The following is a 23,664-nucleotide window of genomic DNA, read 5'->3' as shown; positions in this document are numbered from 1 at the left end:
TTGCTTATAGCTGGCATTTTATCACTTGAGTTGCACCTCCAGTCTGGTATTTTACTAGTTTATTGGAGAATGGATCTTGAGACATTTCTGCTGAGGCTGGCCCTGAAACACAGTCCTCCAGCTCTCAGCCCCCTGAGTAGCTAAGATTGCAGATGTGAACCACCAGCAGCCATCTTAGAATGATTTTATACTAGAGAGCCAGGCGCCGGTGGCTCATACCTGTCATCCTAGCTACTCAGGAGGCTGAGATCTGAGGATCGCGGTTCAAAGCCAGTCCAGACAGGAAACTCTGTGAAACTCTTATCTCTAATAAACCACTAGAAAACCAGAAGTGGCGCTGTGGCTCAAGTGGTAGAGCGCTCGCCTTGAGCTGAAGAGCTAAGGGACAGCATCCAGGCCCAGAGTTCAAGCCCCACAACCAAAAAAAAAAAAAGAAGAATGTTTTTATACTAGAATCAATTTTAATTTTAGCCATATTTAGATTCAGCATTAAACTTTTTTCTTTCTTTTTGCTAATTGCCAGCAGGTTACTTTGCAGATACAGTATTACTTGTTGAACTGTTGTTCCTAGCTCTCTGCTTAGTGTATGGTTCAGCTGAGGGCCAACAAGTTCTCCACACTCTGGCTACTTGGAGATGCATTTCACCTCCTGGCTTCCTAGTGAGCAGCCCTCCTTGTGTTGGAGCCAGCAGCAAGAAACTTTCTATTTCTTCCCCCCCTCCCCCCAATCTCTGGGCTTTTTCTCCCCATTCCAGAAAATTGTGAACAGATTACAAATTATCCATCTGAAGAGTGATATTCTTCATCCCTAGCTTAGAATGGACACATTATGTGATTTTTTTTCAGCTTCTAAATTAGATCCAACCAACCTATTTGCACCACAGGGCAATGTGGCAGTGGTATTGATTATCCCCTTTGGTAAAGGAAGGCTTTCATCACAGATTGCAATCATTTCCCCTTCCATGGAGATTTTAATTGTGATAACTTTGACATTTTAGCAAATGTGTTGTGAACTGCTAGTCACAGATATTTCTGTGTGACATTGTAACTGCAAAGGAAGTATCAAGGCCTCGTGATTTCTCAGAGGATGTCACTCACCATGTGACTCATCTTTCCTACATGATAGCCATCATTTTTCTTTTCTTTCCATCTTCTTTCCTTTCCTTCTTCCCTTTCTCCTCCTCCCTCCTTTCTTTCTTTCTCTCGTTCTTCTTCCCTCTTTCCCTCTCTCCTTTGTTCCCTCCTTCTTTCCTTCCTTTTTTCCTTCCTTCCTTCCTTCTTTCCTTTCCTTCTTTTCTTTCTTTTTAAGTCAAGATCTCACTACGTACCCTAAGCTGGCCTCAAATTCACCATCCACCCCCCCCCCCCCCCCCGCCACCTCAGCCTACTAAATGCTGGGATTATAGTCACGTCCCACCATGTCCAGCTCAGTGATCACCTTTACTCAGTGCTAAAATACACACAAAGTGATAGAGACCGTGTAGGAGCTCAGACCAATGCCAGCCTCCAGTGGTTCTTGTACTGAGAGGACATAATCTCCTCAGCAAATTGTTCTCGACAAGTGCATTTTGAATTTCTCTTTCTTAACAGATTATTCATGTTTATCGACATGAACAATGGATTTCAAAAACAAACAGAATGATGTTGCCAATGTCTTACAGTCTAAAGTTGGAGGAGATTTTTAGAAATTCTTCTTCTTCTTCTTCTTTTTTTGTCCATCGTGGGGCTTGTACTCTGGGCCTGGGCGCTGTCCCTCAGCTCTTCAGCTCAAGGCTAGGGCTCTACTAAATTCTTATTATTCTTATCCAGATTTTTATCTGCTACAGTATCAGAAGTCCTCCTAGTGAACCAACCAGTCATATTCCTTATATCTCATTTAGCGGAGTTCTTTTTTTAAAAAAAGAAGAAGAAAGGAGATAAAAAAAAAAGGATTCCACTTTTGCTGATTTTTTTAAAGATATATAAGACATTTGTAGTTTGAAAAATAGAGCAGTGTTTGTCTAATGTGCAAGGGGCCCCTGTTCAATCCTCAGCATACATGCATACACACACACAGATACACAGACACACACACACACACACACACACACACACACACACACACACGGGCACAAAAAAGTAAGGTTTGGGTGTTTGATCATTGGCTCAACAGCTAGCTCTGGTATCATAGTTCTATCTTCATCTCCTCATATGTACATATAAAACTGTTATAAGAGCTATCAATGACACATATACAAGTACTTTAAATGCTTGCTTAATGAAACCTTAACTCTTTCTTTATGACTCTTTCCAATGCAGATTCCTGAGCAGTTTGGCCCAATACGGACAGTGGCTGAGGGGAAAGGTGACATCATCTTGATAGGCACAACTAGAAACTTTGTCCTACAGGGGACTCTGTCAGGAGACTTTGCACCCATCACTCAGGTAGGTCCAGCTTAGCAGGTACCAGGCACCTTCACTTAGTATTAAATGAGGTTATAAGCAAGCACTAGGAGGGATCACTCTGAATTATCACGTTCAGGTGACCCTTCCTCCACTTCTGAGTCATAGTTGCTGCTGTGACTAGGCTGGGGAGAATGAGGGCCATGGGGAAGGTGCAGAGCAATGGCCATGCGTCCGTGGTGCTTGACATGACTGCGAGATCTCAGGGAGCCCCCATGTCTTGGTTCTTTGTAGGGTCACACTGATGAGCTCTGGGGACTGGCAATCCATGCCTCCAAACCTCAGTTCTTGACTTGCGGACACGACAAGCACGCCACTCTTTGGGATGCTGTGGGTCACCGGCCTGTCTGGGATAAAATCATAGAGGTGAACATGCATGTTACATTTCCATTTCTCTTGCAAAAATTCTGCTGGAACATGTTCATTTTTTTTGCATGAAGTTAATAGTGATGTGAAACTATCCCAAAGCAACATGTTGTTCAATTTATGTTTAGAATCACATTATTCTGAACATTGCCTCAAGTGTTCTCATCCATGTGATGTTTTGACTGTTCAGTTTTTCAAGAGCAAGTTAGCCTTTCCAAATCAATGGTCCAGGTTCCTGAGTGCAGTCATAAATGGCTCAAGTACTAAGGAATGCATGTTAAGAGCCTGCATTCCATTTACAGTGTACCTTAACCAGAATTTACAAGCTGTACTGAAAACATACACAGCAATTTATCTCAATATTTTGAGGTTGATGGCTTGTCACACGCCAAACACAGAATGTGTATTGTCCTTATTGGCCCCCTGGCAGATTGAAGGGTTTTTGTTGTTGTTGTTGTTCTGATTGTATTCATTACCAGAAGTTAGAGAGCAGCAGAGCCAGTGCTTATGGACAGGTCAGGTTGAGTCTCAAACCCAGCCAGTGAACAAGCATCCTGCTGCAGGGAGCCAGAAGTGCATCCTCTATGGCCCATACTGATGACAGGCACACTCCACTGGGGGTGGTGCAGAGCCCACGCCATCCCTCATCCCCTGCAGAGTTGCCAACACATCCCAAGTGCTGGGTCCAAGGTCAGCTCTCAGAAGAGATGCCAGCAGTGAGATGGAGAGGCTGAGGGGACCGGGGAGAGGGGGGGTACACTGCAGTGATGGTAGAGGAGGGCGGCCTTCTGCAGTGTCACCCCATGGGTCCTTTGAAAGTTATGACACTTCTTCCAGCTCCCTGCCCCTCAGTAGGCCGCTAACAACTCTGGTTGACATAAGAGTAGAGCCAGGATTAGAAGCTAGAGCTCCAGCCAGGAAGCCCCCTGGCTCCCAGTTCCTCTGTCCACTGGCCATGGAACCTAGGACAGGAAGGAACACTTCACCTCTCTAGACTTCAGCGTCTTCACCTCACCTAGGTGAACTGTACATAAAAGTGCTTTGTAAACTGTAGCACTTTAAGTGAAAGTGAACTCTCTGCCATCAGCAGTGGCCCTGAGCTTACTTATAGCTGCACATTGGACGATGAGTCAGGGGCTGAAGTTCCTGCCCGGTCTTGTGGTTCTCATTTACTCATTCATCTTGAGGCCTTCTATTTCCATCCCTGGGCTCGTGGTGATGGCTAGTGGCCACGCTTCCAGCCAGATCCAGCATGCCATTTGACAGGCTTACCACCAGAGGCCAGCAAGGGCACTGGGCACCCAACCAGGGCTTAGTGGGAAGAGCCTTTACCCATTTACCTCTCATCCAGTGAGATGAGATAGGAATGGAGAGAAGACAAAGACAAAAAATTCTGAAAATTTTAGTATTATTAGAGGGTAACATACATCCATGCAGGAAAATATGTTCCTATCTGGGGAAAAAGGAGAGACTGAAAAACAGAGCCATGTTGCCTGAGATGGAACAGCCGTGTGGGTGGGTATTATGCTGTAGTATTGTATCTGGCCCTCAATTTACACTTCCTTTAAAATATTTTAGGATCCAGCTCAGTCTTCTGGTTTTCATCCTTCAGGGTCTGTGGTTGCGGTTGGGACACTGACTGGGAGGTAAGTCCCAGAGCACAGCCTGTGCTTTCACAGATATGGAGAGGAGCTTGCTGGTCGTTTCCCCAGGGACAGGGATCAGTGCTGCGCTCCATCTTCCCAGCTTCTAATGCCTTATAGGAATTAAGTCAAGTGCCCAGTCTCAAATCCCGCCCCCTGCTGGTTGCTCACTTAGCATTCACAGAGGGTCTGGACCCTTCACACAGGAGGACCCTTACTGCCCTTGAAATGCCCCAGCCCCTCCTCTGGACCTGCCCCCTCCCTGGGCCAGAATTCAGGGACAGTTGGGGAGGGGCTCATTCCTAGAACATAGGTGGTTCCCTTGGCTACAGGCTCCCAACACGAGGCAAAAACCACATCACAGTGGTGAGAGCAGGAGAGCCCCGTACCACAGTCAATATGCTGTTCCTTTCTTTAGGACATGCTGATGTATGGGGACTTTTCTTTGAGTAAAAGCTGAGAATGAGCTTTCTCCTTAGCAAATCCAGAGTATTTATCTAGCTCTTATGACTGTTTTTAAGTCTTACATTATTGTAATAGCCTTTCATTTCCCCACAAAACAGCTTACTTGCTTTTCTTTTTATCTTGTGTTTATAATAGGTGGTTTGTGTTTGATACAGAAACAAAAGACTTGGTCACTGTCCACACGGATGGGAATGAGCAGCTCTCTGTAATGCGCTACTCACCAGGTTAGAATACAGGCTAGTCCCTACTGCAGTTCCAAGGAATGGTACAGTTCCCTGTGGATACCTTTAAAGAAACAGTTTCACAGCCCTCCTTCTAGTGTAACTTAAATTTTATGTGCACGTAATTGTGATGCCTAGGGACTCTTTTTATTCTTTTGGGTCATTATGGTTCTGCTGTGGTTTGGGGGCTTTGATTTTTGTTTTTGTCAGAGCTTGACCCCAGAGCCTGGGTGCTATCCCTTAGCTTTATTTTTTCCCCCCCAAGGCTGGGACACTACCACTTGAGCCATAACCTCCACTTCCTAAAAGGCATGTTTCAGCTCCTGCTCATGTGAGCAGGGCCCTTAGGGACTGTGTTTCCATTTCTTCTGTTACACTAATGAGTACCCCTGGAGATGAAAGGGCTCTTTCTACCCAGAGCCCTGCTTCCTTTGCTTCTGAGCCATAAACCTGGCTGGGTGGGGTAAAAGTGGGAGCTTTGGGCTGGGCCAGGCCCCACCTTTGGATTCAGTACTCTCTGCCTTCGTCAGCTGACTTTGTCAAACCACACACAAGTTATTGGGAGGCTCCACTGAAAATGGAGGTGCATGGGAGATTTAGTGTCATCAGCAAGCTCAGCAGCAGAGGCCCAGAAACAACACCTGCCTCAGACCCTTGGGAGTGGCCCAGTCCTCAGTACTGCACTCATGCTAACAGTAGACGTAGGGACTATAGCACATCGCTCTGATGGAAAGTAGTGGCAGTATGAGCTTCAGGGGGCACCCAGCTTCATCTAGAACATAGGCTATGTCATCATAGATTCCTGACTTTTCAGAATCACACTTTAGACCCAAGGAAAGAAAAGGTCTTGGATGAAAAATAACTAAAAGCACAAAGAACAAGGGGCATGGCTCATGGTACAAGTGATAAAATGCTTGCCTAGCAAACTTGAGGCCCTGAGTTCAATCCCCAGTACCTTCCATTGAAAACACACACACACACACACACACACACACACACACACACTCACAAAAATCTTGAGTTACAGAAGCAGGAACTAACTTTCCCATTCTTTCTCCTTTCTGTGAGGGCTAGAGAGGTCAGGTTTCAGTGACCTGCATCTAGCCTGTGACTGAAGGAGCAGGTAGCTGAATTATTGGAGCATGCTGGGAAGCAGGCAGCAGGCTCAGTCCCCAGGGCTACGTGACAATTGCCCCGAGTGGGTAGGGACCCCTTGGCACAATCAAGAGCCACAGCCAAGAGGATTTCTATGAACTATATATCTGTCTCGGTCACATCGTACCAACTGTTCTTATTCATGAAGTATTTTGTAGAAGATGGTCTTATAGTAGCTAATTAATAATTACTATCATGTGAGTATTTCTGAACCCATAGTCAACTCCTGATCATTAGCTATGTGAGCCCCTCATAGGTTCCTTACATATAGAAATGCAGTCACAGTGATACTCACACTTTTTTTTTTTTGGGTCCGGTTGTGGGGCCTGAACTCTGGGCCTGGGCACTGTCCCTCAGCTCTTCAGCTCAAGGCTAGCACTCTACCACTTGAGCCACAGCGCCACTTCCGGCTTTTTTCTTTTTGCTTATGTGGTGCTGAGGAATCGAACCCAGGGCCTCGAGCATGCAAGGCAAGCGCTCTACCACTGAGCCAACTTCCCAGCCCTCACACTTTTTTTTTTGTCGGTCATGGGGCTTGAACTCTGGGCCTGGGCACTGTCCCTCAGCTCTTCAGCTCAAGGCGAGTGCTCTACCACTTGAGCCACAGCGCCACTTCTGGTTTTCTGGTAGTTTATTGGAGATAAGAGTCTCATGGACTTTCCTGCCCAGGCTGGCTTTGAACTGCAATCCTCAGATCTCAGCTTCCTGAGTAGCTAGGATGACAGGTATGAGCCACCAGGCCCAGCTACTCACACTTTTTTTAACGGTGGTACTGGGGTTTGAAATCAGGGCCTTGTGCTTCCTAAGCAGATGATCTACTACTTGAGCTATAGCCCCAACTTTTGGGGGGAGGGGGACTTTTACTATTTTTCTGGCAGGGTCTTTTGATTTTTCTTCCCAAGAGTCAGCCTCAGACTGTGATCCTCCTGTCCACATCTCCCATGTATCTGGTAGCAGACGTATGCCACCACAGCCAGCTTGCTTGTTGTGAAGAGGGTCTTGCTTTTTTCCAGGCCAGTCTGGAACTGTGATCCTCTCAATCTCAGTCTCCCATCTAGCTGTAATGACAGGTGCATTCCTCACCCACTTAGTAGTTGAGATGGGGTCTTGAAAATGTCTTGCCCAGGCTAGCCTTAAACTGTGCCTTCACAGTCTCTACCTCCTGAGTAGCTAAGGTGACAGGTGGGAGCCAGTGGCATTCACTAAAAATAGATTTTTAAGGTGAGGGATTATGCTATGACGTGGATTTTTTTCTTATATAACCTTTTGCCTCAAAAATACTGAATGGCTCCTTTATGAAAAGGCCTTATTACTTTAAGGTGGAGAGGTTCTCTGAGACCACTGTGCCAGGGAGAGCACAGCCCACCACCCTAACACCCCACCAGACAGGCTTTCAGCAGTTTTGCTCCCCGGGCTGTGTTAGGGTCATGGAACTGAGTGACAAACTGCTCAGACCCCAATTCCAGTGCCAAGGCTGGCAACCTGGGTGGCCCTGGGCTCCTAAAGGATGGGGTTAGTAACCTCTACCTCAGAAGGTTGACAGGAGTACTAAAGAAGCTAACACAGGAGGAGCTGGAGCAGTACTGAGTGCCTGGTGACAATGTGGAAACTAAGTGCTGTCGTTTAGGTGTGATGATTAACAGGAGGGCTTCCCGGGGTGGGGTGGGGGATACTGGAATACTGCCCCCATCATCTGTCACTGGCCTCTGGAGCTTTGCATCCTTCTGTTTACATTTTCTTCAGAACTCCTGATTTGGCTCCTCATTTGGGCCAACACCCCCAGGTGACCTGGCCTAGGCCAACATTTCCTGCCGGCTCCAGGCACGCATCTCCTGTAGGATTCCACCTGTGGGGGAAAAACAACCTACTGAGTGTGCCAGTAGTGTTTGTGCGAGGGAGTTTACAGGTAGGGGTGCAGTGGATCCTCTCCATGGGACTGGCACTCAGTGAGAGTGGGGACTCACCCACAGCCCCAGGTGAGGTGCAGAGACCGCTACTCCTGCCATGTTCCTGCCTCCACACGGCTTCGGCTGTCAGTTGTCACTCCTGGTGTTTTCTCCTTTGTCCTTCCTTCTGCGCCCTTCCTCCCATCATGCTGGCATCCTGGACTGGTCTCCAGGTCCTGTTCCCTTCCCTAGAGATGAGCTTGGTTGTAATTGGCCAGTCGTAGGCAGACTATGCTTTTCTCATGAGCTCTGCATCCCCCATTTCATCAGCCACATCCTGAAACCTGTTTTTTGTTTTGTTGTTGTTATTTTATACTGGTTCTTAAGGCAAAGCTTCTGGTTTTTTAGTGGTTAATTGGTGATCAGAGTTTCATGGACTTTCCTGCCCAGGCTGGCTTTGAATCACCATCTTCAGATCTCAGCCTCCTGAGTAGTTAGGATTATAGGTATGAGCTATGGCACGCAGATCTTTGTTTCTTTCTTTGGCTGTGATGTGTCAACATTTTGTGAGTTTTTTTAATTTTTAAATTAGCTTTAAGTAGTTGTATAAAAGGGTTTCAATTTAATAGGTCAGTTTATGAGTACAACACATCCTGATCTATGCTACCCCTTCTATCATCCTCCCTTGTTCAAGAGAGCTTCAGGAATGGTATAAAACTCATTTGAAAGCAGTTTTTGGTCTTTGAAAGAATTCCTTCATCAACCTATTTTGTCTAAATCTGTGGTAGCAGCTTGCATTTAGCCTTGTGATAAACGAAATGCCTATTTTTTAACATTTGAATATCTGCCCTGTTTCTACAGATGGGAATTTCTTAGCCATAGGCTCCCACGACAACTGCATCTATATCTATGGTGTTGGCGACAACGGGAGGAAATACACTCGGGTTGGCAAATGCTCTGTACGTTTTCCATGTTTCATTATGTCAGAGAAGTGACATTGGGAATTTAGGAGGCAAGCGAAAGTCACACAAGGTTTTTCTTTCTCAGGGTCATTCCAGCTTCATCACCCACCTGGACTGGTCTGTGAACTCCCAGTTCCTTGTATCGAATTCCGGGGACTATGAAATCCTTTACTGTGAGTAACAGCCCACCCACATCAGCCCAGATTGCACGGGACGTGCACTCTGAGACTCGGATGGACCTCTGGAGGGCTCGAGCACGGGGGTCAGCTCTGGCCTCTGTTTCTTCCTCTTACTTCCTGGGGCCAAGACACCAGGTTCCAGCTGACTATGGGCTCCAGAGAGAAGGTTGGGGATCTACCTGGAGAAGGAAGCCCTGGGAGAGAACCTGGGTGGGGGGGAGGGGGAGGTCAGGTATGAGACAAGGGTGATATCTGGCCCTGGCCTAGCAAGAATAGCCCCATGAAGGAACCACCTGGAGAAGGCAGAACCCATGAAGTACTCCCTCTCTGAAGGGACCCCTTCCTTCTCCTGGGCCAGTCTCTCTGCCCCAGTGGGGCCTTGACACCCTCTGTGTGAAACAGAGGGAAATCACGGGGCACAAGAAAGTCCTGCTTTCCACCCGCTGGAAGTTACTAGAGTGCAGTTTCCAGTTCCAGTCCCCTTTTACAAATAAGGCAATTGGGGTGAGATAGGGCAGGGGCTGAGAGCTACTCTTGCCTAGGCATGAGGAAGCAGCATGTACCAGGACAGAGTCTTGGGGGAGGAGGGACTCCCTGGTCTCCCTCTCCTCCCTCTCCAGGTCCTGCCTGACGCAGCACAGAAGCAGGCTGATGGTTTTCAGATTTGGTGTTGGGCCTCATCCTGTATGAGGGAAATGAGCAGGTCCCCCAGGAGGCCTGGGCAGTTGTGCCACTGGTTTCCACATGTTTCCATTCCTGACTGAGCTGAAGGAGCTGAGGGCTCTTCAGGCAGAACAGCCTGCACCCGGAGGCAGGGCAGGGTTCAGGCCCTGGGTAAGCATACCAAACAGTACCGGCCAGGCCTAGGAACCAGATCTGTCACAGACGAGAAAAGCCAGACTGTGGGGAACAGACCCAAGAGAAGAGAAGGGAAGAAAACAAGCAAGAGGCCTCTGCTGAGACCAGGACTTGGACTTCATTCTGGGGGATACTAGCAGCTAAACCCATGGAGGGTCAGGGGGTCCCTCCCCACATTGGTCATGGCTTGGGACCCAGCCTGGCCCAGGAGAGAGCTGGGGTCTTGGCTGAGATGTCACCAGGCTATCTGCTCTTTCCAGGGGTTCCCTCTGCTTGTAAGCAAGTCGTGAGCGTGGAGACCACGAGAGACATCGAGTGGGCCACCTACACCTGTACTTTGGGATTCCACGTGTTTGGTATGTCTTCTGTAGGTCTCACAGGTTAGAACAGAATTACCTACTTAGAGAGCATTATCATCACCACTCCTCAAACCACTCTGCCCTGCCTATATTCAAAGATGTATTCCTGAGCTAGGGCCAGGTAGGTGGCCCAGTTGAGCCGTGGCCAGTTGAGAACTGGAGAAGTGGCCTTAACCTTTCTAATTTTCTAGAACTTTCTACATCAGGTTGTGCCAGACATTTCTGGCTGGACGATAGGCATTCCATTAATTTATGACTTGTCAGGGTTGTTTTACTTTGAAATTCTTAAAATATTTCATTCCCTTTAAAATTCACAATCACCCTGTGTTCTAGCAATACCACTCCTGGGCATGTATCTGATGGAATGTAAGTCAGGATCAAGAGGCACTTGTACACCCACGTCCACTGAATTACTATTCACCATTGCCACAGCTCAGATGCCCTACCACTGATGAATGGATCCAGACAGTGTAGTATAGATAGGTAGGTAGGTAGGTAGATAGATAGGCATACAATGGAATATAATTCAGCCATAAGGAAAACTAAAAGCATGTCACCTTCAGGAAAATGGATAGACCTGGAAAAACCATATAGGTGAAGTAAGCCAGGTTCAGAAGGACAAATATCACACATTTTGTTATATGTGGATGCTAGATCTAAGACGTAAATCTATACAGAAACACACATATGATATATATATATATATATATATATATATGAACAATTTGACTAAATTATGTAAGTTACCATTGCACGTATAAATTACTGTTGTGAAACCCCTTTGAACAATTAATACGCACTTTAACAAAGAATGCATATTAGCAAGGTGAAATATGTCTTGTCTGGTGTATGTGCCAACGGGAATAGATGAATGAAAGGGGGAAGAGGGCAAATATAGTCATAATCCTTGACGACATATATGTGTGAAAATGGCACAAAGAAACTTGCAGAGACTGTTTGGGGAAGTAGGGGAGGGAAAAGGGAAAATGGCAGGGGCAACTGATTGAAATGTACTTTATAAATTAATTGACATGTTAAAATAAAATCCCCTTGTACAACTGATTAATGCTAATAATATTTCTTTAAATTTGGCTTGGGAATAGATTCATAAGCAGCCTGAGACAAATTGCCACAGTCTAGGAGAAAAGGAAAAGGCAGAATTTAATTTGTAATCACTTTATGACCTACCACAAGTGAGTGGGTTGGGACAAATTCACCAGTCTCCGTGCTGGCTTTTTACCACTGTCTGGTATCAAATGCTAAGACCGCCTAGGCTCTTTTCAGACCCGTCAGGCAAGAAACTCGTGTACTGCCGTGTTTCTCATATCCAAGTCGGGGCTTCTGGAGGGCAGCCAGTATGAGCTGGACGGGGAGCCATGAGAGTTTGGTTGCTGCAGCCCAGGGCTCTCCTGGCCTTGATTCTGAAGCCTGAACAGCAGGAAGCTTTCTTTTTCTGCCCCCATGCTCTGCGGCTCTGTGTGCCTGAGATTTCCCGCCCTGGCTGTGCTCTGTTTTAGGAGTTTGGCCCGAAGGCTCTGATGGAACTGACATCAATGCTGTCTGTCGGGCCCATGAGAAAAAACTGCTGTCGACAGGAGATGACTTTGGCAAAGTACACCTCTTCTCTTACCCCTGTTCACAGTTCCGGGTAAAGACCCCATCTTCTCACTAATCCCATCCCTCACCTAGCACACACTTATGGTCTGACCTGCTTGCAAACTAAAATGGAATGGGCTGAGCATGAGAGCTGCCATGCGTAAATGCCCAAATGACCCTACCAACCCACTGCTCTGACGCTTCCCAGGCTGCCCGCTGCCCTGGGAAAACCCTGGCCCTGATGGGACCTTTGAAACCCTTGGCATCTGGCACCCCTGCCTTGGCAGCTTCAAAGCCTTCTCCCCTATCTTCACCCCCAACCCTGGCTCCCTCTGCTCTAGCCCTGCTGAGCTGAGCCCACCCTGATACTTACCCCATCCTTCCTGGACCGCCCTGATCTGACCCTCCTTCAGCCAGCAGACCCTCACCTCAGCCCCAGCAGCTGGCCAGTCGTGCCCTTGGGCCGACCCTGGGCCTAGCACAGCCCTCTGGTATTGAATATACCCTGGCCAAGAGCTGTGCTTTGCTTGTGTTGGTTCTTCCTGTGTCCTGCACACAGAGCAAGTGAACAGGTGCCAGCTGCTAAGTGACAGGAAGGATGCTGATCTAGAATCTGATCACATTCTACTTTGAGTGTGCTTTATATAAGCTGTCCTCTGCATCATATTCTTCCAGGCTCCAAGCCACGTCTATGGAGGACACAGTAGCCACGTCACCAACGTTGACTTCCTCTGTGAAGACAGCCACCTCATCTCCACGGGCGGGAAAGACACAAGCATCATGCAGTGGCGGGTCATTTAGTCCCTACCAGAGCCCTGGGAGCAGAACCTGCCTGAGAAGACACAGACTCACGTTCCGCTTGGTCACTGTGATTTCTGTTTTGTCTAAAAATTCTTACAAACCTCAGGAAAATTATCCCTCTGCCAGTTACCTTAGCTTAGGGGGCGAGCGAGTGTCACGCCGGAGAAGTCGTTCCGTTTCCACTTTGGTTGTATAGTAGGTGTATGCATAGATATAGGAAGGGTCCCAAGGTGTCCATGCAGTGGAATCGACAGAAGGGACTGGTGTATCCTTAGCAACTTTTCTATGAACTCTTCAAAACTGGTCACAGAATGCCTTTTCCAATATTGTATATAGTCTTCACTGTCCACCACCAAGCTGGTTAAATCATATATTTATGATAACAATAAGGTACTAGACCCTGATTGCTGTTGACTAATTGGTCCCAAAAGGATAAATCCCTTGAGAAGACAGCGAATAACTGATTTGCACAGCTGAATCAGGAACTCAAAGGATGAGACTTTCTTTGGTTATATTTTCTAAGTTTTCATATGAAATTCTCCCTTTGGGAGGCTGGCGAGAAATGGGTTGTATACTTCTGGTGTTAGCAGACTCCAGGTTAAGAACTCTCACAGAGGGTGTGCAGGCCCTTCTATGTTCCCAGCAGACTGTCCTGCACCTCCATGAATTGTAACCCCTCTGTCCCTGGTCACATGCCCCGATTCCTGTCTGGATCATTAGCCACCTTCCTGTGTATATTAATGGCATGATATGGTTATTGTTCTCTGTATAGGATGTTAGCAACTCAGTACATACCTATGGCTAGGCGTCACTGTTTAGGCTATGGACATTGTACGTTTGTACTTGACGACCAAGTAGACCAAGTGGAGAAGCAATCTGTCCAGTGTCCGAGCAGCCTGCAGAGGGAGACGTCTCAGGAGGCTCCGGGAACAGAGAGTCTCCCCGGGAACAGTGCATAGATGGCTCTCAGCAGTATGGAAGAAGACTATTCTGATAACTAGGACATAAGTGGTATAAATTCATCAACAAGGCCTTACCCATGTGTGACAGGTTGAATATTGTTTACATTGGGGAATGTATCTTGGATTTTTAAATAGAAGAGTAATTATCAGACTTGAGAACAAATATTAAGATTTTTGACTCCTAGGTAAGTAAATGATTGAATTACCTGAATACTCCAGCACTGGTTGAGTGTGACATCCGGAAACACCTCACCAAAGCGCAGGGCACCAGGAAACAACTGAACTAAAGAGGAACCTGTTTGTATGTATCCTTATCAAATATATTCTATAATGAAATAAACTCTCAAAGGTGGATTTCTTACTGACCTGTATCCTTGAAAGTATATAAATTAAAAGCTTTGGAATTAGATATGATTCACACTATATTGTTCTATATCCAGATTGTTTTCTTACCTGGGTCCTTTGCAGTGAAACCATGTATTTTGATATGGTATGAACAACTGTAAAGAATTTGCCTTAATTCCCACACCTAGTTGTTAGTATGTAAATACTACCAAATAATCATTTTGTTTGTGTTTGTTTTTTGAGACAGTCTTACTACAGGCTGACCTGGAACTCTCTATCCTCCTGCCTCCCCTCCTGAGGTCTGGGATTGCAAAAATAATCATCTGTAAATTAATAACTGAAGGAACAGTTTGATAGTGAGAAGGGAAATGGATCTACTGTTGACTTGTATGTCAAAAAGAAAGATAATAGATGTTCACACACTAATATACACATGTATAATATGCTATTATATATAGTTTTTATTACTATGAAGATGGAAATAGCAGTTTGTACCTCCTAGATGTCTGTGAAAACAGACTTTTTTTTATTGAGGGGGGTAGTTGGTCCTGGGGCCAACTCATGGCCTGGGTGCTGTCCTTCAGCTTTTTTGCTCAAGGCTATCACTACCATTTGAGCTACACTCCACTTCTGGCTTTTTCCTGGTTAATTGGAGATGAGTCTCAGACTTTCGTGCTTGGACTGGCTTTGAACTGTGATCCTCAGATCTCAGCCTCCTGAATAGCTAGGATTATAGGCATAAGCCACTGGCACCTGGTAACAGTACTGTTTTTGAAATGGTCCACAGTTAACCTTACACAAAGCTTTTGTTTGCTTAATTACTCAATAGCATGGCAAGCAATAACCAGGAACTATCACTCATTCCCTCCAAAGCCTAGAAACTTTGAGATTCTTCTGGAACAAGAGGTAGCTGCTGGCTTCTATGGCTGGTCCTTTTCCTCCCAGCGGCCTGTAGCCACATCAGATCCTAACCTGCCATCTCAGCCACACCTGAGATGAGGAAAATTAAGGCCTACTGTTTCTTTCTACCTATATTAGATATGTTTATTAGCATAAGAAAATTTCTCAGTGCAAAAAGATCCTCATGGAATTTTTTAAAAACATGTACTGGGGTTTGAACTCAAGGCTTCACATTTGCTACCACTTGAGCATACCCTCACTTCATTTTTTTTTTGTAATACTGGGGTTTGAACTTAGGGCTTCACACTTGCTGGGCAGGTGTTTAACCACTGAGCCATCCGTCCATCCCCATAATCTGCTAATTGGTTGAGATAGGGTCCCACTAACTTTTTACCAGGGCTGGCCTCAAACCAGGATCCTCTTGATCTTCACATCCTAAGTAGCTGGGGTTGCAGCTGGGGTGTACTACTGCATCCAGCCCTCTGGATATTTTTTTAATTTACCTTGTTAACCTTTGTGTTTATGAGATGACTTTGGCCTGTTTGTTAAGACCAAGGACCAAGGGAACTCAGCTTCCCCAGCAAAGCCCAGGATAGACACAGCACATACTTCAAAGCTTGTGGGTACTTGGCTCTGCTTCTGTCTAAATTACAGCTTGAGACCACGCACTAGTGGCGTATGCATGTGATCCTAGCCACTTAGGATTCTGGGATCTAAGGAGTGAGATTTGAAGCCAGACATTAAACTCAACCCCTGTAACACTCTGACTTTCCAGGATGAGAGGGGTCTGCCCACGGGAGACATGATGCCTGATTTCCATATGTACTGCCTCTGCCCTGCCCAGCTGCCATCCCTGCTGACCTGGCTACAGCCACGCTAGCCTTTCTCTTGGTGTCATCCCAACCGTCACGCTCCTGTTTGTACAAATTAATAACTCCTATAAAAAGAACTCCTTCATGTGCCCAAGGCCTGTTCGGTGGGCTCGGGCACTCTCCGCTTCCTCTCCTGAGCATCACCCTGTCACTGTCGCATACTGTCACCATCACTCTCCACGTGCGCTCTGCCATCCCCTTGGCCAACCCCCATCACTTTCACAACACAGCTTCAAAGTCACTTCCTCCAGGAAGCCTTCTCTGGGTGCCAAGGTTTGGTTCTGACCCTCCTATGTGTCCCCACTGCCAATGAACTCCCTTCATCGCTTTGAATAAATATCAGTGGTGGATCATGCTTGTAATCCTAGCTAGTCAGGAGGCTGAGTTCTGAGGATCATGGTTTAAGGCCAGGCCAGGTAGAAAAGTCTATGAGACTCTTACCAACAATTAACACCCTCCCCTCAAAAAGTGGGGCTGTGGTTCAAGTGGTAGATAGCTAGCTTTGAGCAAAGAAGCTCACAGACATCTCCCAGGCTCTGAGTTCACACTTCAGGACTGACACCAAAAAAAAAAAAAAATCCAAAATTATGGTAGTGATTTGGTAGGCTTTTTCTTTTTTAGCAAATGACTCTCTTCCTTTTTAAGTGTCTTCCTGATGGAAGGCATATGAAGCTATTTTTACCCAAAGGCTATAAGCCTCATCATTCTGGAAGGGGAAAGCTGGGCGTGTGCGAGGAAGCTGTCTGCCAGCCTTAGCTTCACAGCCCCATCAGCCCCTGCGGCCTCGCCTAGTTCTAGGTCATTCGGAAAAAGCAAGTTTAAATTATGTTCCAAATTAAGCGGTGGTTTTGTAAAAGGAGGAAATGCATATACCCGCTCACATACATTTCTATCTATATTTGAGGGCTAAATTAGAACTTGAACATCTTTCCAATTCTAATAAACTAGAACGTTACCAAAGCAAAGCCAAAGACCTCTGGCTGGAGAATGTCATGAAAAGGTCAGGACCAAGGGTGGCTTGGGAGTTGGGGCTTATTAGACTTTCAAACTGTCCATACCTTGTGCTGCTTGGCTTCCTGCACCAAACTGACTAGTCTCAGGGATGCCCAGACTGCTGGTGAACTCTGACTCCTGTGTGTGCCTATAAGGATGTTTCTAGAAGAGATTAACATTTGGATTGGTGTGATGAATAAAAAGGATCTGCCTCACCAGTGTAGGGGGCACCATCCAACACCTGAACAGAACAGAGGCAGCCAACACTAGTTCTTAGTGGCACTCACCTGTGATCCTAGCCGCTCTGGAGGCTGAGCTCTGGAGGGTCACAGTTCAAGGCCAGCCTGAGCAGGAAAGTTCACTAGACTAAAAAGCAGGGCTGGCAGCTCAGCCCAAGTGGTAGAGTGCCAGTCTAGCAAGTACAAGCCCCTATGTTAAAACCCCAGTGCCTCAAAAGAAGAACCACAGAGGTGCAGGGCCATTTGTTCCCTACACCCCACCAACACCAAGGCTTCTGGTGCTCGTAGGACCTGTACCGTCAGCTCCCCACTTCCTGCTGGGGAGCTTTGCCACCTGCTAGCCTCAACTTCCAACGTGCAAAGACCAGACCATGAAACTTCTCAGCCTCTATGATCACATGTGCCAATTCCTCACAAATCTCTTGACATGTGCTTTGTGGCATTACTGTGATTTGAACTCAGGACCTCACACTCACTTGGTTTGCTTGCTAGGCTGGCACTCTACTACTGGAGACATATCTTGGCCCTGGTTATTTTAGAAATGGAGTTTCACCAACTTTTCTGCTCAAGCTGGCTTCAAACCAAGATCCTTCAGATCTCAGCTTCCTGAGCAGCTCTCTCTCTCTCTCTCTCTCTCTATATGATTTATATATTTATCTATAAGATTTATATATAATATATATTTATATATAAGATTTATATGAGATATATTTATATATAAATATATAAGATTTATGTATAATATATATTTATATATAAGATTTATATATAAGAGATATATTTATATATAAATATATAAGATTTATATAGAAGAGATATATATTTATATAAGGTTTACATATAAGATATATATTTATATATTTATTTATTAGCCAGTCCTCTGAAGGACTGACTAATATAAGCTATAAAGCCTTTTTTTTGTGGGGGGGGTCCAGTCGTGGGGCCTGAACTCTGGGCCTGGGCGCTGTCCCTCAGCTCTCCAGCTCAGGGCTAGCGCTCTACCACTTGAGCCACAGCACCACTTCTAGCTTTTTGTTTTTTGCTTTAAGTGGTGCTGAGGAATTGAACCCAGAGCCTCAGGCATGCAAGGCAAGCGCTCTACCACTGAGCCACCTTCCCAGCCCCCCTATAAAGCCTTTTTTTAGATAAAAATCCTACAGGAAAATCCACCCCATACTATGGCTTTGCTAAGCCATCTGAAGGGAGAGGTGACCCAGAGCCACTCGCTCTGCGCTCTGGTTCTTCGCCATCCTTCCTGAGACCCTGCCCGCCTCCAGGTGCAGCCGTTGGGCACCTTGCTTGCTATAGGAGAGGCTTTGCTGTAGTTTGACTATGTCCCCCCAAAAGTATGGTTGGGAAGCCTAATGTCCAGTGCAACAATGTGGGACTTTTGAGAGGCGCTTAGGCCACAGAGCTCCACCTTCACAAATAGTTTAATGATGATTTTAAATGGGCCAAAGGCTGTGGGGCACTGGTGGCTATGCCTGTAATCCTAGCTACTCAGGAGTCTGAGGTCTAAGAATTGCAGTTTGAAGCCAGCCCTGGTAGGAAAGTCCGTGAGACTCTTACCACCAATAAACAAGAAAAAAGCTGGACATGGTAGAGCATCGGCCTTAAGTGAAAAAGCCAAGTGAGAGCTTAAGGCCCTGAGTTCAAGACACACACACACACACACACACACACACACACACACACACACACACACACACACACACACACACACACACACACACACACAGCGCTGCTGAAGGTTATAAGCTGAATCCTTTGCTCTCGTGTATATGTGCTATCTTGGCCTTTTGCCTTTGCCATGGAACGAAGCTCTAGCCTTTCAAACCTTAGACATTCCAGCCTCCAGAACCATAAGAAATAGTTCTTTTTCAATTTATACAATCTATAGCTTCCTGTTAATACCACCACAAAATGAATTAAGACAGCTGATCCCAACAGATCCCATAGACTCCCAGGAGCCTATGTCCTTTCCAGTGGGCTCAGAGGGTGGCCCCACTGGGCTCATGCCTAGAAAGGCAAAGTACTCCACCTTTGGAAGTGTTTCCAATGCTCCCAGTCAATTGTGACGCCCCAGTTGGGGGATATGCTTACCAGGAGTCCCTGGGGAAAGCCTCCCAGTTACTACTCCATGCCTGCTGGTTCACAACCGCCTTGGAGATTGACAGCCAAGGGAACTCAGACCCCAGTGGGACTGGGAGGCCAGAGCTTTGTCAGCACAGGTTAGAGGACTTCAAGAGTTTAGAGTGTGCAATTGCCTTACAATGAGACACAGTCTTCTAGCTGAGTGATTCTAGAGGGGCCATCACAAGAGGAAGCAATGATTCAAAAGTTAGGAGGGTCCAGAGGGCATTGTACTTTCATACATTCTATCCAAGAGATTTAAATTAATGGAAAGTAGTGAAAAGGAGAGCGGGGAACATCCATCTAAAATAAGATGGACATACTTTTCCATAAAGAACAGAGAGTATTTTGAGGGTTTTGAGGGCCTTTTAGGCTCTGTTGCAACATCTCCTCTTGACCTTGTAGCTTGAAGGTTGTCACAGGAACTATGTAAGTAAATGTATGTGGTGTGACCCAGAGAAACTTTATTTACGAAAAGAAGGTTTTGGCTGGATTTCATCTAGTAATCTGGTTAATCTAACTTGGACTTACTGTAAACTCTCCTAAGAGATCCAAATTTACCAAAAGACCAAGAAGAAGAGCGCCTCTGGGGGCTGAATTCCTTCTCTAGTGACAGACATATGTTTTCAGGTTTGTGGAACTGTTTGCAAAGCGACTTGATGAGGATTAGGAAGAATGCTCAGTGTCGGGGACTCCACCCTGGGATCTCCAGAAGGGCCCCAGCATGCATATTGGACTCCAGAACGCTGTCCTCAGCAGAGTCAGGGATTCCTCCCTTAAATGATAAGCATGAAGGAGACCCTGGATCAGCAGACTCTTCACAGGCGATGCAGTGAGAGACGGGCACATTTTTTGAGGACACAGATCTATTCATGCAGAACTTCAGGGACATGGTTGTCACCACTGATTGCATCTGGAAAGATTTATCTGCACTTCTCACACTGTTGTTCTTCTGATGAGGAGTGTTATATTTGGGAAACTGCCCAACAGTTTGCAGTTCAGCAAGCTATTAGTGGCAGGTTTCCCGTTGGAGCAGCTGCAGTATCCCACACCGAGCCTCTCTCGAATTGCCAATTAAATCAGGGTGACCATGACAGTTATAAACCAAGGGGTCCAGCTGTTAGCAATGACCCAGTGCTCCCAGGAGAGAGCATGAGGTTAACTTTGACAAGATAAAAAGAGTACCTCAGAGCTAAACAAAAACTTGGTCCTCTTAAGGGAGAGACTTTTTGAAGCTCTTAGAAAGTGTTCTAATGTAATATCCTGGGGACCCATTTCATTCCTCAGTCAGGAAACAAAAATCAAGGAAAAGCACTATTTTTAGCTGGCCTCAAAGACAATTTGACGCCTCCAGGTCACCAGGCTAGCTCTACAGAATACAGTAGACAAAGACTCCTACTAAAGCTGGGTGCCAATGGCTTATGCTTATAATTCTATCTTCTTAGGAGGTTAAGAGCTGAAGATCAGAGTTCAAGGCCAGCCAGGGCAAGAAAGTCTTACCTCCAATTAACCAGAAAATCAGAAATGGAGCTGTGGCTTAAATAGTAGAACACCATCCTTGAGTGAAAAAGCTGCGGGACAGCACTCAGACCCTGAGTTCAAGCCTCAGTACTGGCACAAAAAAAATTTTTTTAACTACAATTGCCAACAACCAAGAAATTAGACCAAAATGTCCTTGAGGATAACAGCTTAAGGCACTGTACCCCACCTGTAAATGAAAGAGGTACTGAAAAATGTATTGCCCCAGATTTGAATGTTAGTATCAAGCTTGAAGGGCACTTGAAGGTCATGTTTGACTGAAGCTGCCAAAGACCCTCTGCAACCTCTTCTCCAACTATCCCCATCTCAGGATCCCTGAGTGGCTGAGGATATGTCTGATAAGCCTTTGCAGGCCCCTCGATGGAGAGTTACTAATAAGGTTACATGATTCCTGTCATCTAGAGACATTCTTTCACATGACCAAGGGATTCTCATCTGGGCACTATCAAATAAGTGACTCATGTCTGCTCTCTGTGTCCAACTTACAAGCAGGGTCAATCCTGTACATTTGTATTCTACTTTAGTATTTAGAGAAAAGGATCTTTTCCAGGAGAAAACTGACAACTATACTTATTCAGGTCCCTCCTTGTCAGGAATATAAATATCTTTGGTGTATACTGATACCTTTGTAAGATGAGTCAACTTTCCTGACCTGCACTCAAAGGGCTACAAAGGCTAACTAGCTACTCAAAGAAACTGAGCTGGGGCCTGCACTGGTAGCTCAAGCATAATACTAACTACCCAGGAGACTGAGATCTGACTGAGCATCTTGGTTTTAAGTCAGCACAAGTAGCAAACAAATCTGAGACTTCTGTTTTTTTTTTGTTTTTTTTTTTGGGTCCGGGCGTGAGGCCTGAACTCTGGGCCTGGACACTGACCCTCAGCTCTTCAGCTCAAGGCTAGCACTCTACCACTTGAGCCACAGCGCCACTTCCGGCTTTTTTCTGTTTTGCTTATGTGGTGCTGAGAAATCGAACCCAGGGCCTCAGGCATGCAAGGCAAGCGCTTTACCACTGAGCCACTTTCCCAGCCCCTCTGAGACTTCTGTTTTTGTTGTTGGCCATGGGGCTTTAATTTGGGGCCTGAGTACTGTCTGTGAGATCTTTTACTCAAGGCTAGTGCTCTACCACATTGAGCCACAGTGCCACTTCCCATTTCCTGACAGTTAATTGGAGATAAGAGTCTCATGGATTTTCCTGTCCTGGCTGACTTTGAACGGTGATCCTCGGATCTCAGCCTCCTGAGTAGCTAGGATTACTTAGCTCCTGGTGGAGCCAGTAATTACCACCAGCACCTGGTGGGAGAGGCTGCTTCTTGCTGTGTGACAGAGGTGAGGAAATCACCAGCCAGCACCCAGCCACATCACAGAGGGCTGGGCAGGCAGAGTTTGAGCTTAAAGTGCTGATTTTATGCACTGGCTCCCAACTACCCTGCAAGGTCCAATGGGGTGCCCCTCACCCAGAGAGCCACCTCCCCTGCCCCTGCCCTTGTACCTTCCTGCAGCAGAGCCAACTGTAGCCTGGGGTCCACAAGAACCTCCCTCCTCTGTGGTGCCCAGACCTGTGCACAGTACTTCTGATCTCAGTGTCTGACACTTCCTGTGACTCAGCTTTGGGCAGGGGAATAGGGGAGGCATGGCAGACACATTGCCTGGCTAACTCAGAGACTCAACCCCAACTAACCATCAAAACTCCAGAAGTAGAGGTGTGTCTTGAATTGCAGAGTGCCAGCCTTGAGCGGAAAAATTCTGGGAGCTAAAGAGTGAGGCCCTGAGTTCAAGCCCTAGTATTGGCATTAAAAGAAAAAAAAATATTTGCCAGTGTGGCTTCTTGGGACCCTGTTGGATATGACGCTCTTTAAGGCATCTTCAGGCCTGCTCTCGATCTGATCCTGTGACTGTTGCAGGGTGATAGTTAACAGGCGCTATCACCTCTGCTTTTGCTACTTAAGGGAAATCTAGTGAGTGGTGAGGAATCATTGTTGAATACAAGGACTGGTAGCCTTCAGAAATACATAAATCTGGCTGGGAATGTGGCTTAGCAGTCGAGTGCTTGCCTAGATTACTCAGCACCACATAAACAGAAAAAGCTACAAATGGCACTGTAGCTCAAGTGGTAGAGCGCTAGCCTTGAGTAAAAGAAGCTCAGGGACAGTGCCCAGGTCCTGAGTTCAAGTCCCAGGATTGGCAGAACAAAAAACAAAAACAAAAAATGCATAAATCATTCTGAAGACACTTGTTTCAAAAATGTTAACTTTCATACGTATTTTCTTTTTATCAGAAGAAGACAAACACGAACTAATCTATTTCCAAGAAGCAATACCTTTATTCATTAAGTGAGTGCTAAAAAGGTTGTGTTTGGAAATAATGGACTATTAGGGAAAGGGAAAGGAAAGTCAAGAATGCAGGTGCTAGAGAAGAGTGGAAAAGACCCTTCTCAGGAGTCTGAGTGCTGATATGGGCACCAACTACAAAATGGTCTTCTCACCTGTCCCATGACAAATGGGAGTGCAGAGACATGGCGCCTCTGCCTCTCCAGCTATCCTGGGACTGTTAGACCAAGATTAGTATCCATTCATGGGGACACGGGGCACAGGAGAGGCAGAGCAGTTCTGTCCAGAAACTTTCTAAGCTCTGACTGCAGCTCATGGAACCTTCTGAAGAGCGAACATCAGATACAGGAAGAGACTGAAGATTTACAGTAATTCATGGAACATATAGAAAGAGGAGTGTGACCAGGCTTGGTGGCA

The 23,664-nt window shown here is 46.2% G+C and overlaps 1 protein-coding gene across 2 annotated transcripts in view; it reads left to right on the top strand.

The window, feature by feature from the left end:
• The window catches only part of Eml1 (EMAP like 1), a 149,272-nt gene extending 134,811 nt beyond the window's left edge, over positions 1 to 14,461 (top strand). For both annotated transcript variants that reach the window (XM_042692702.1, XM_042692701.1), the window contains exons 14-22: positions 2,299 to 2,424; positions 2,677 to 2,808; positions 4,387 to 4,454; positions 5,052 to 5,140; positions 9,040 to 9,137; positions 9,226 to 9,313; positions 10,438 to 10,533; positions 12,054 to 12,184; positions 12,808 to 14,461. In XM_042692702.1, coding sequence (XP_042548636.1) covers positions 2,299 to 2,424; positions 2,677 to 2,808; positions 4,387 to 4,454; positions 5,052 to 5,140; positions 9,040 to 9,137; positions 9,226 to 9,313; positions 10,438 to 10,533; positions 12,054 to 12,184; positions 12,808 to 12,933 — 954 coding nt within the window. In that variant the 3' untranslated portion in view covers positions 12,934 to 14,461. The remainder of the gene's footprint in view (positions 1 to 2,298; positions 2,425 to 2,676; positions 2,809 to 4,386; positions 4,455 to 5,051; positions 5,141 to 9,039; positions 9,138 to 9,225; positions 9,314 to 10,437; positions 10,534 to 12,053; positions 12,185 to 12,807) is intronic.
• Positions 14,462 to 23,664: the final 9,203 nt, after the last annotated feature.

The sequence above is a fragment of the Dipodomys spectabilis genome, unplaced genomic scaffold (genome assembly GCF_019054845.1).
Source record: "Dipodomys spectabilis isolate Male_0828 unplaced genomic scaffold, ASM1905484v1 ptg000157l, whole genome shotgun sequence".
NCBI classification, from domain to species: Eukaryota; Metazoa; Chordata; class Mammalia; order Rodentia; family Heteromyidae; genus Dipodomys; species Dipodomys spectabilis.
Note: the sequence above shows the minus strand (reverse complement) of the source record. Positions and strands in the feature narration are given on the sequence as shown.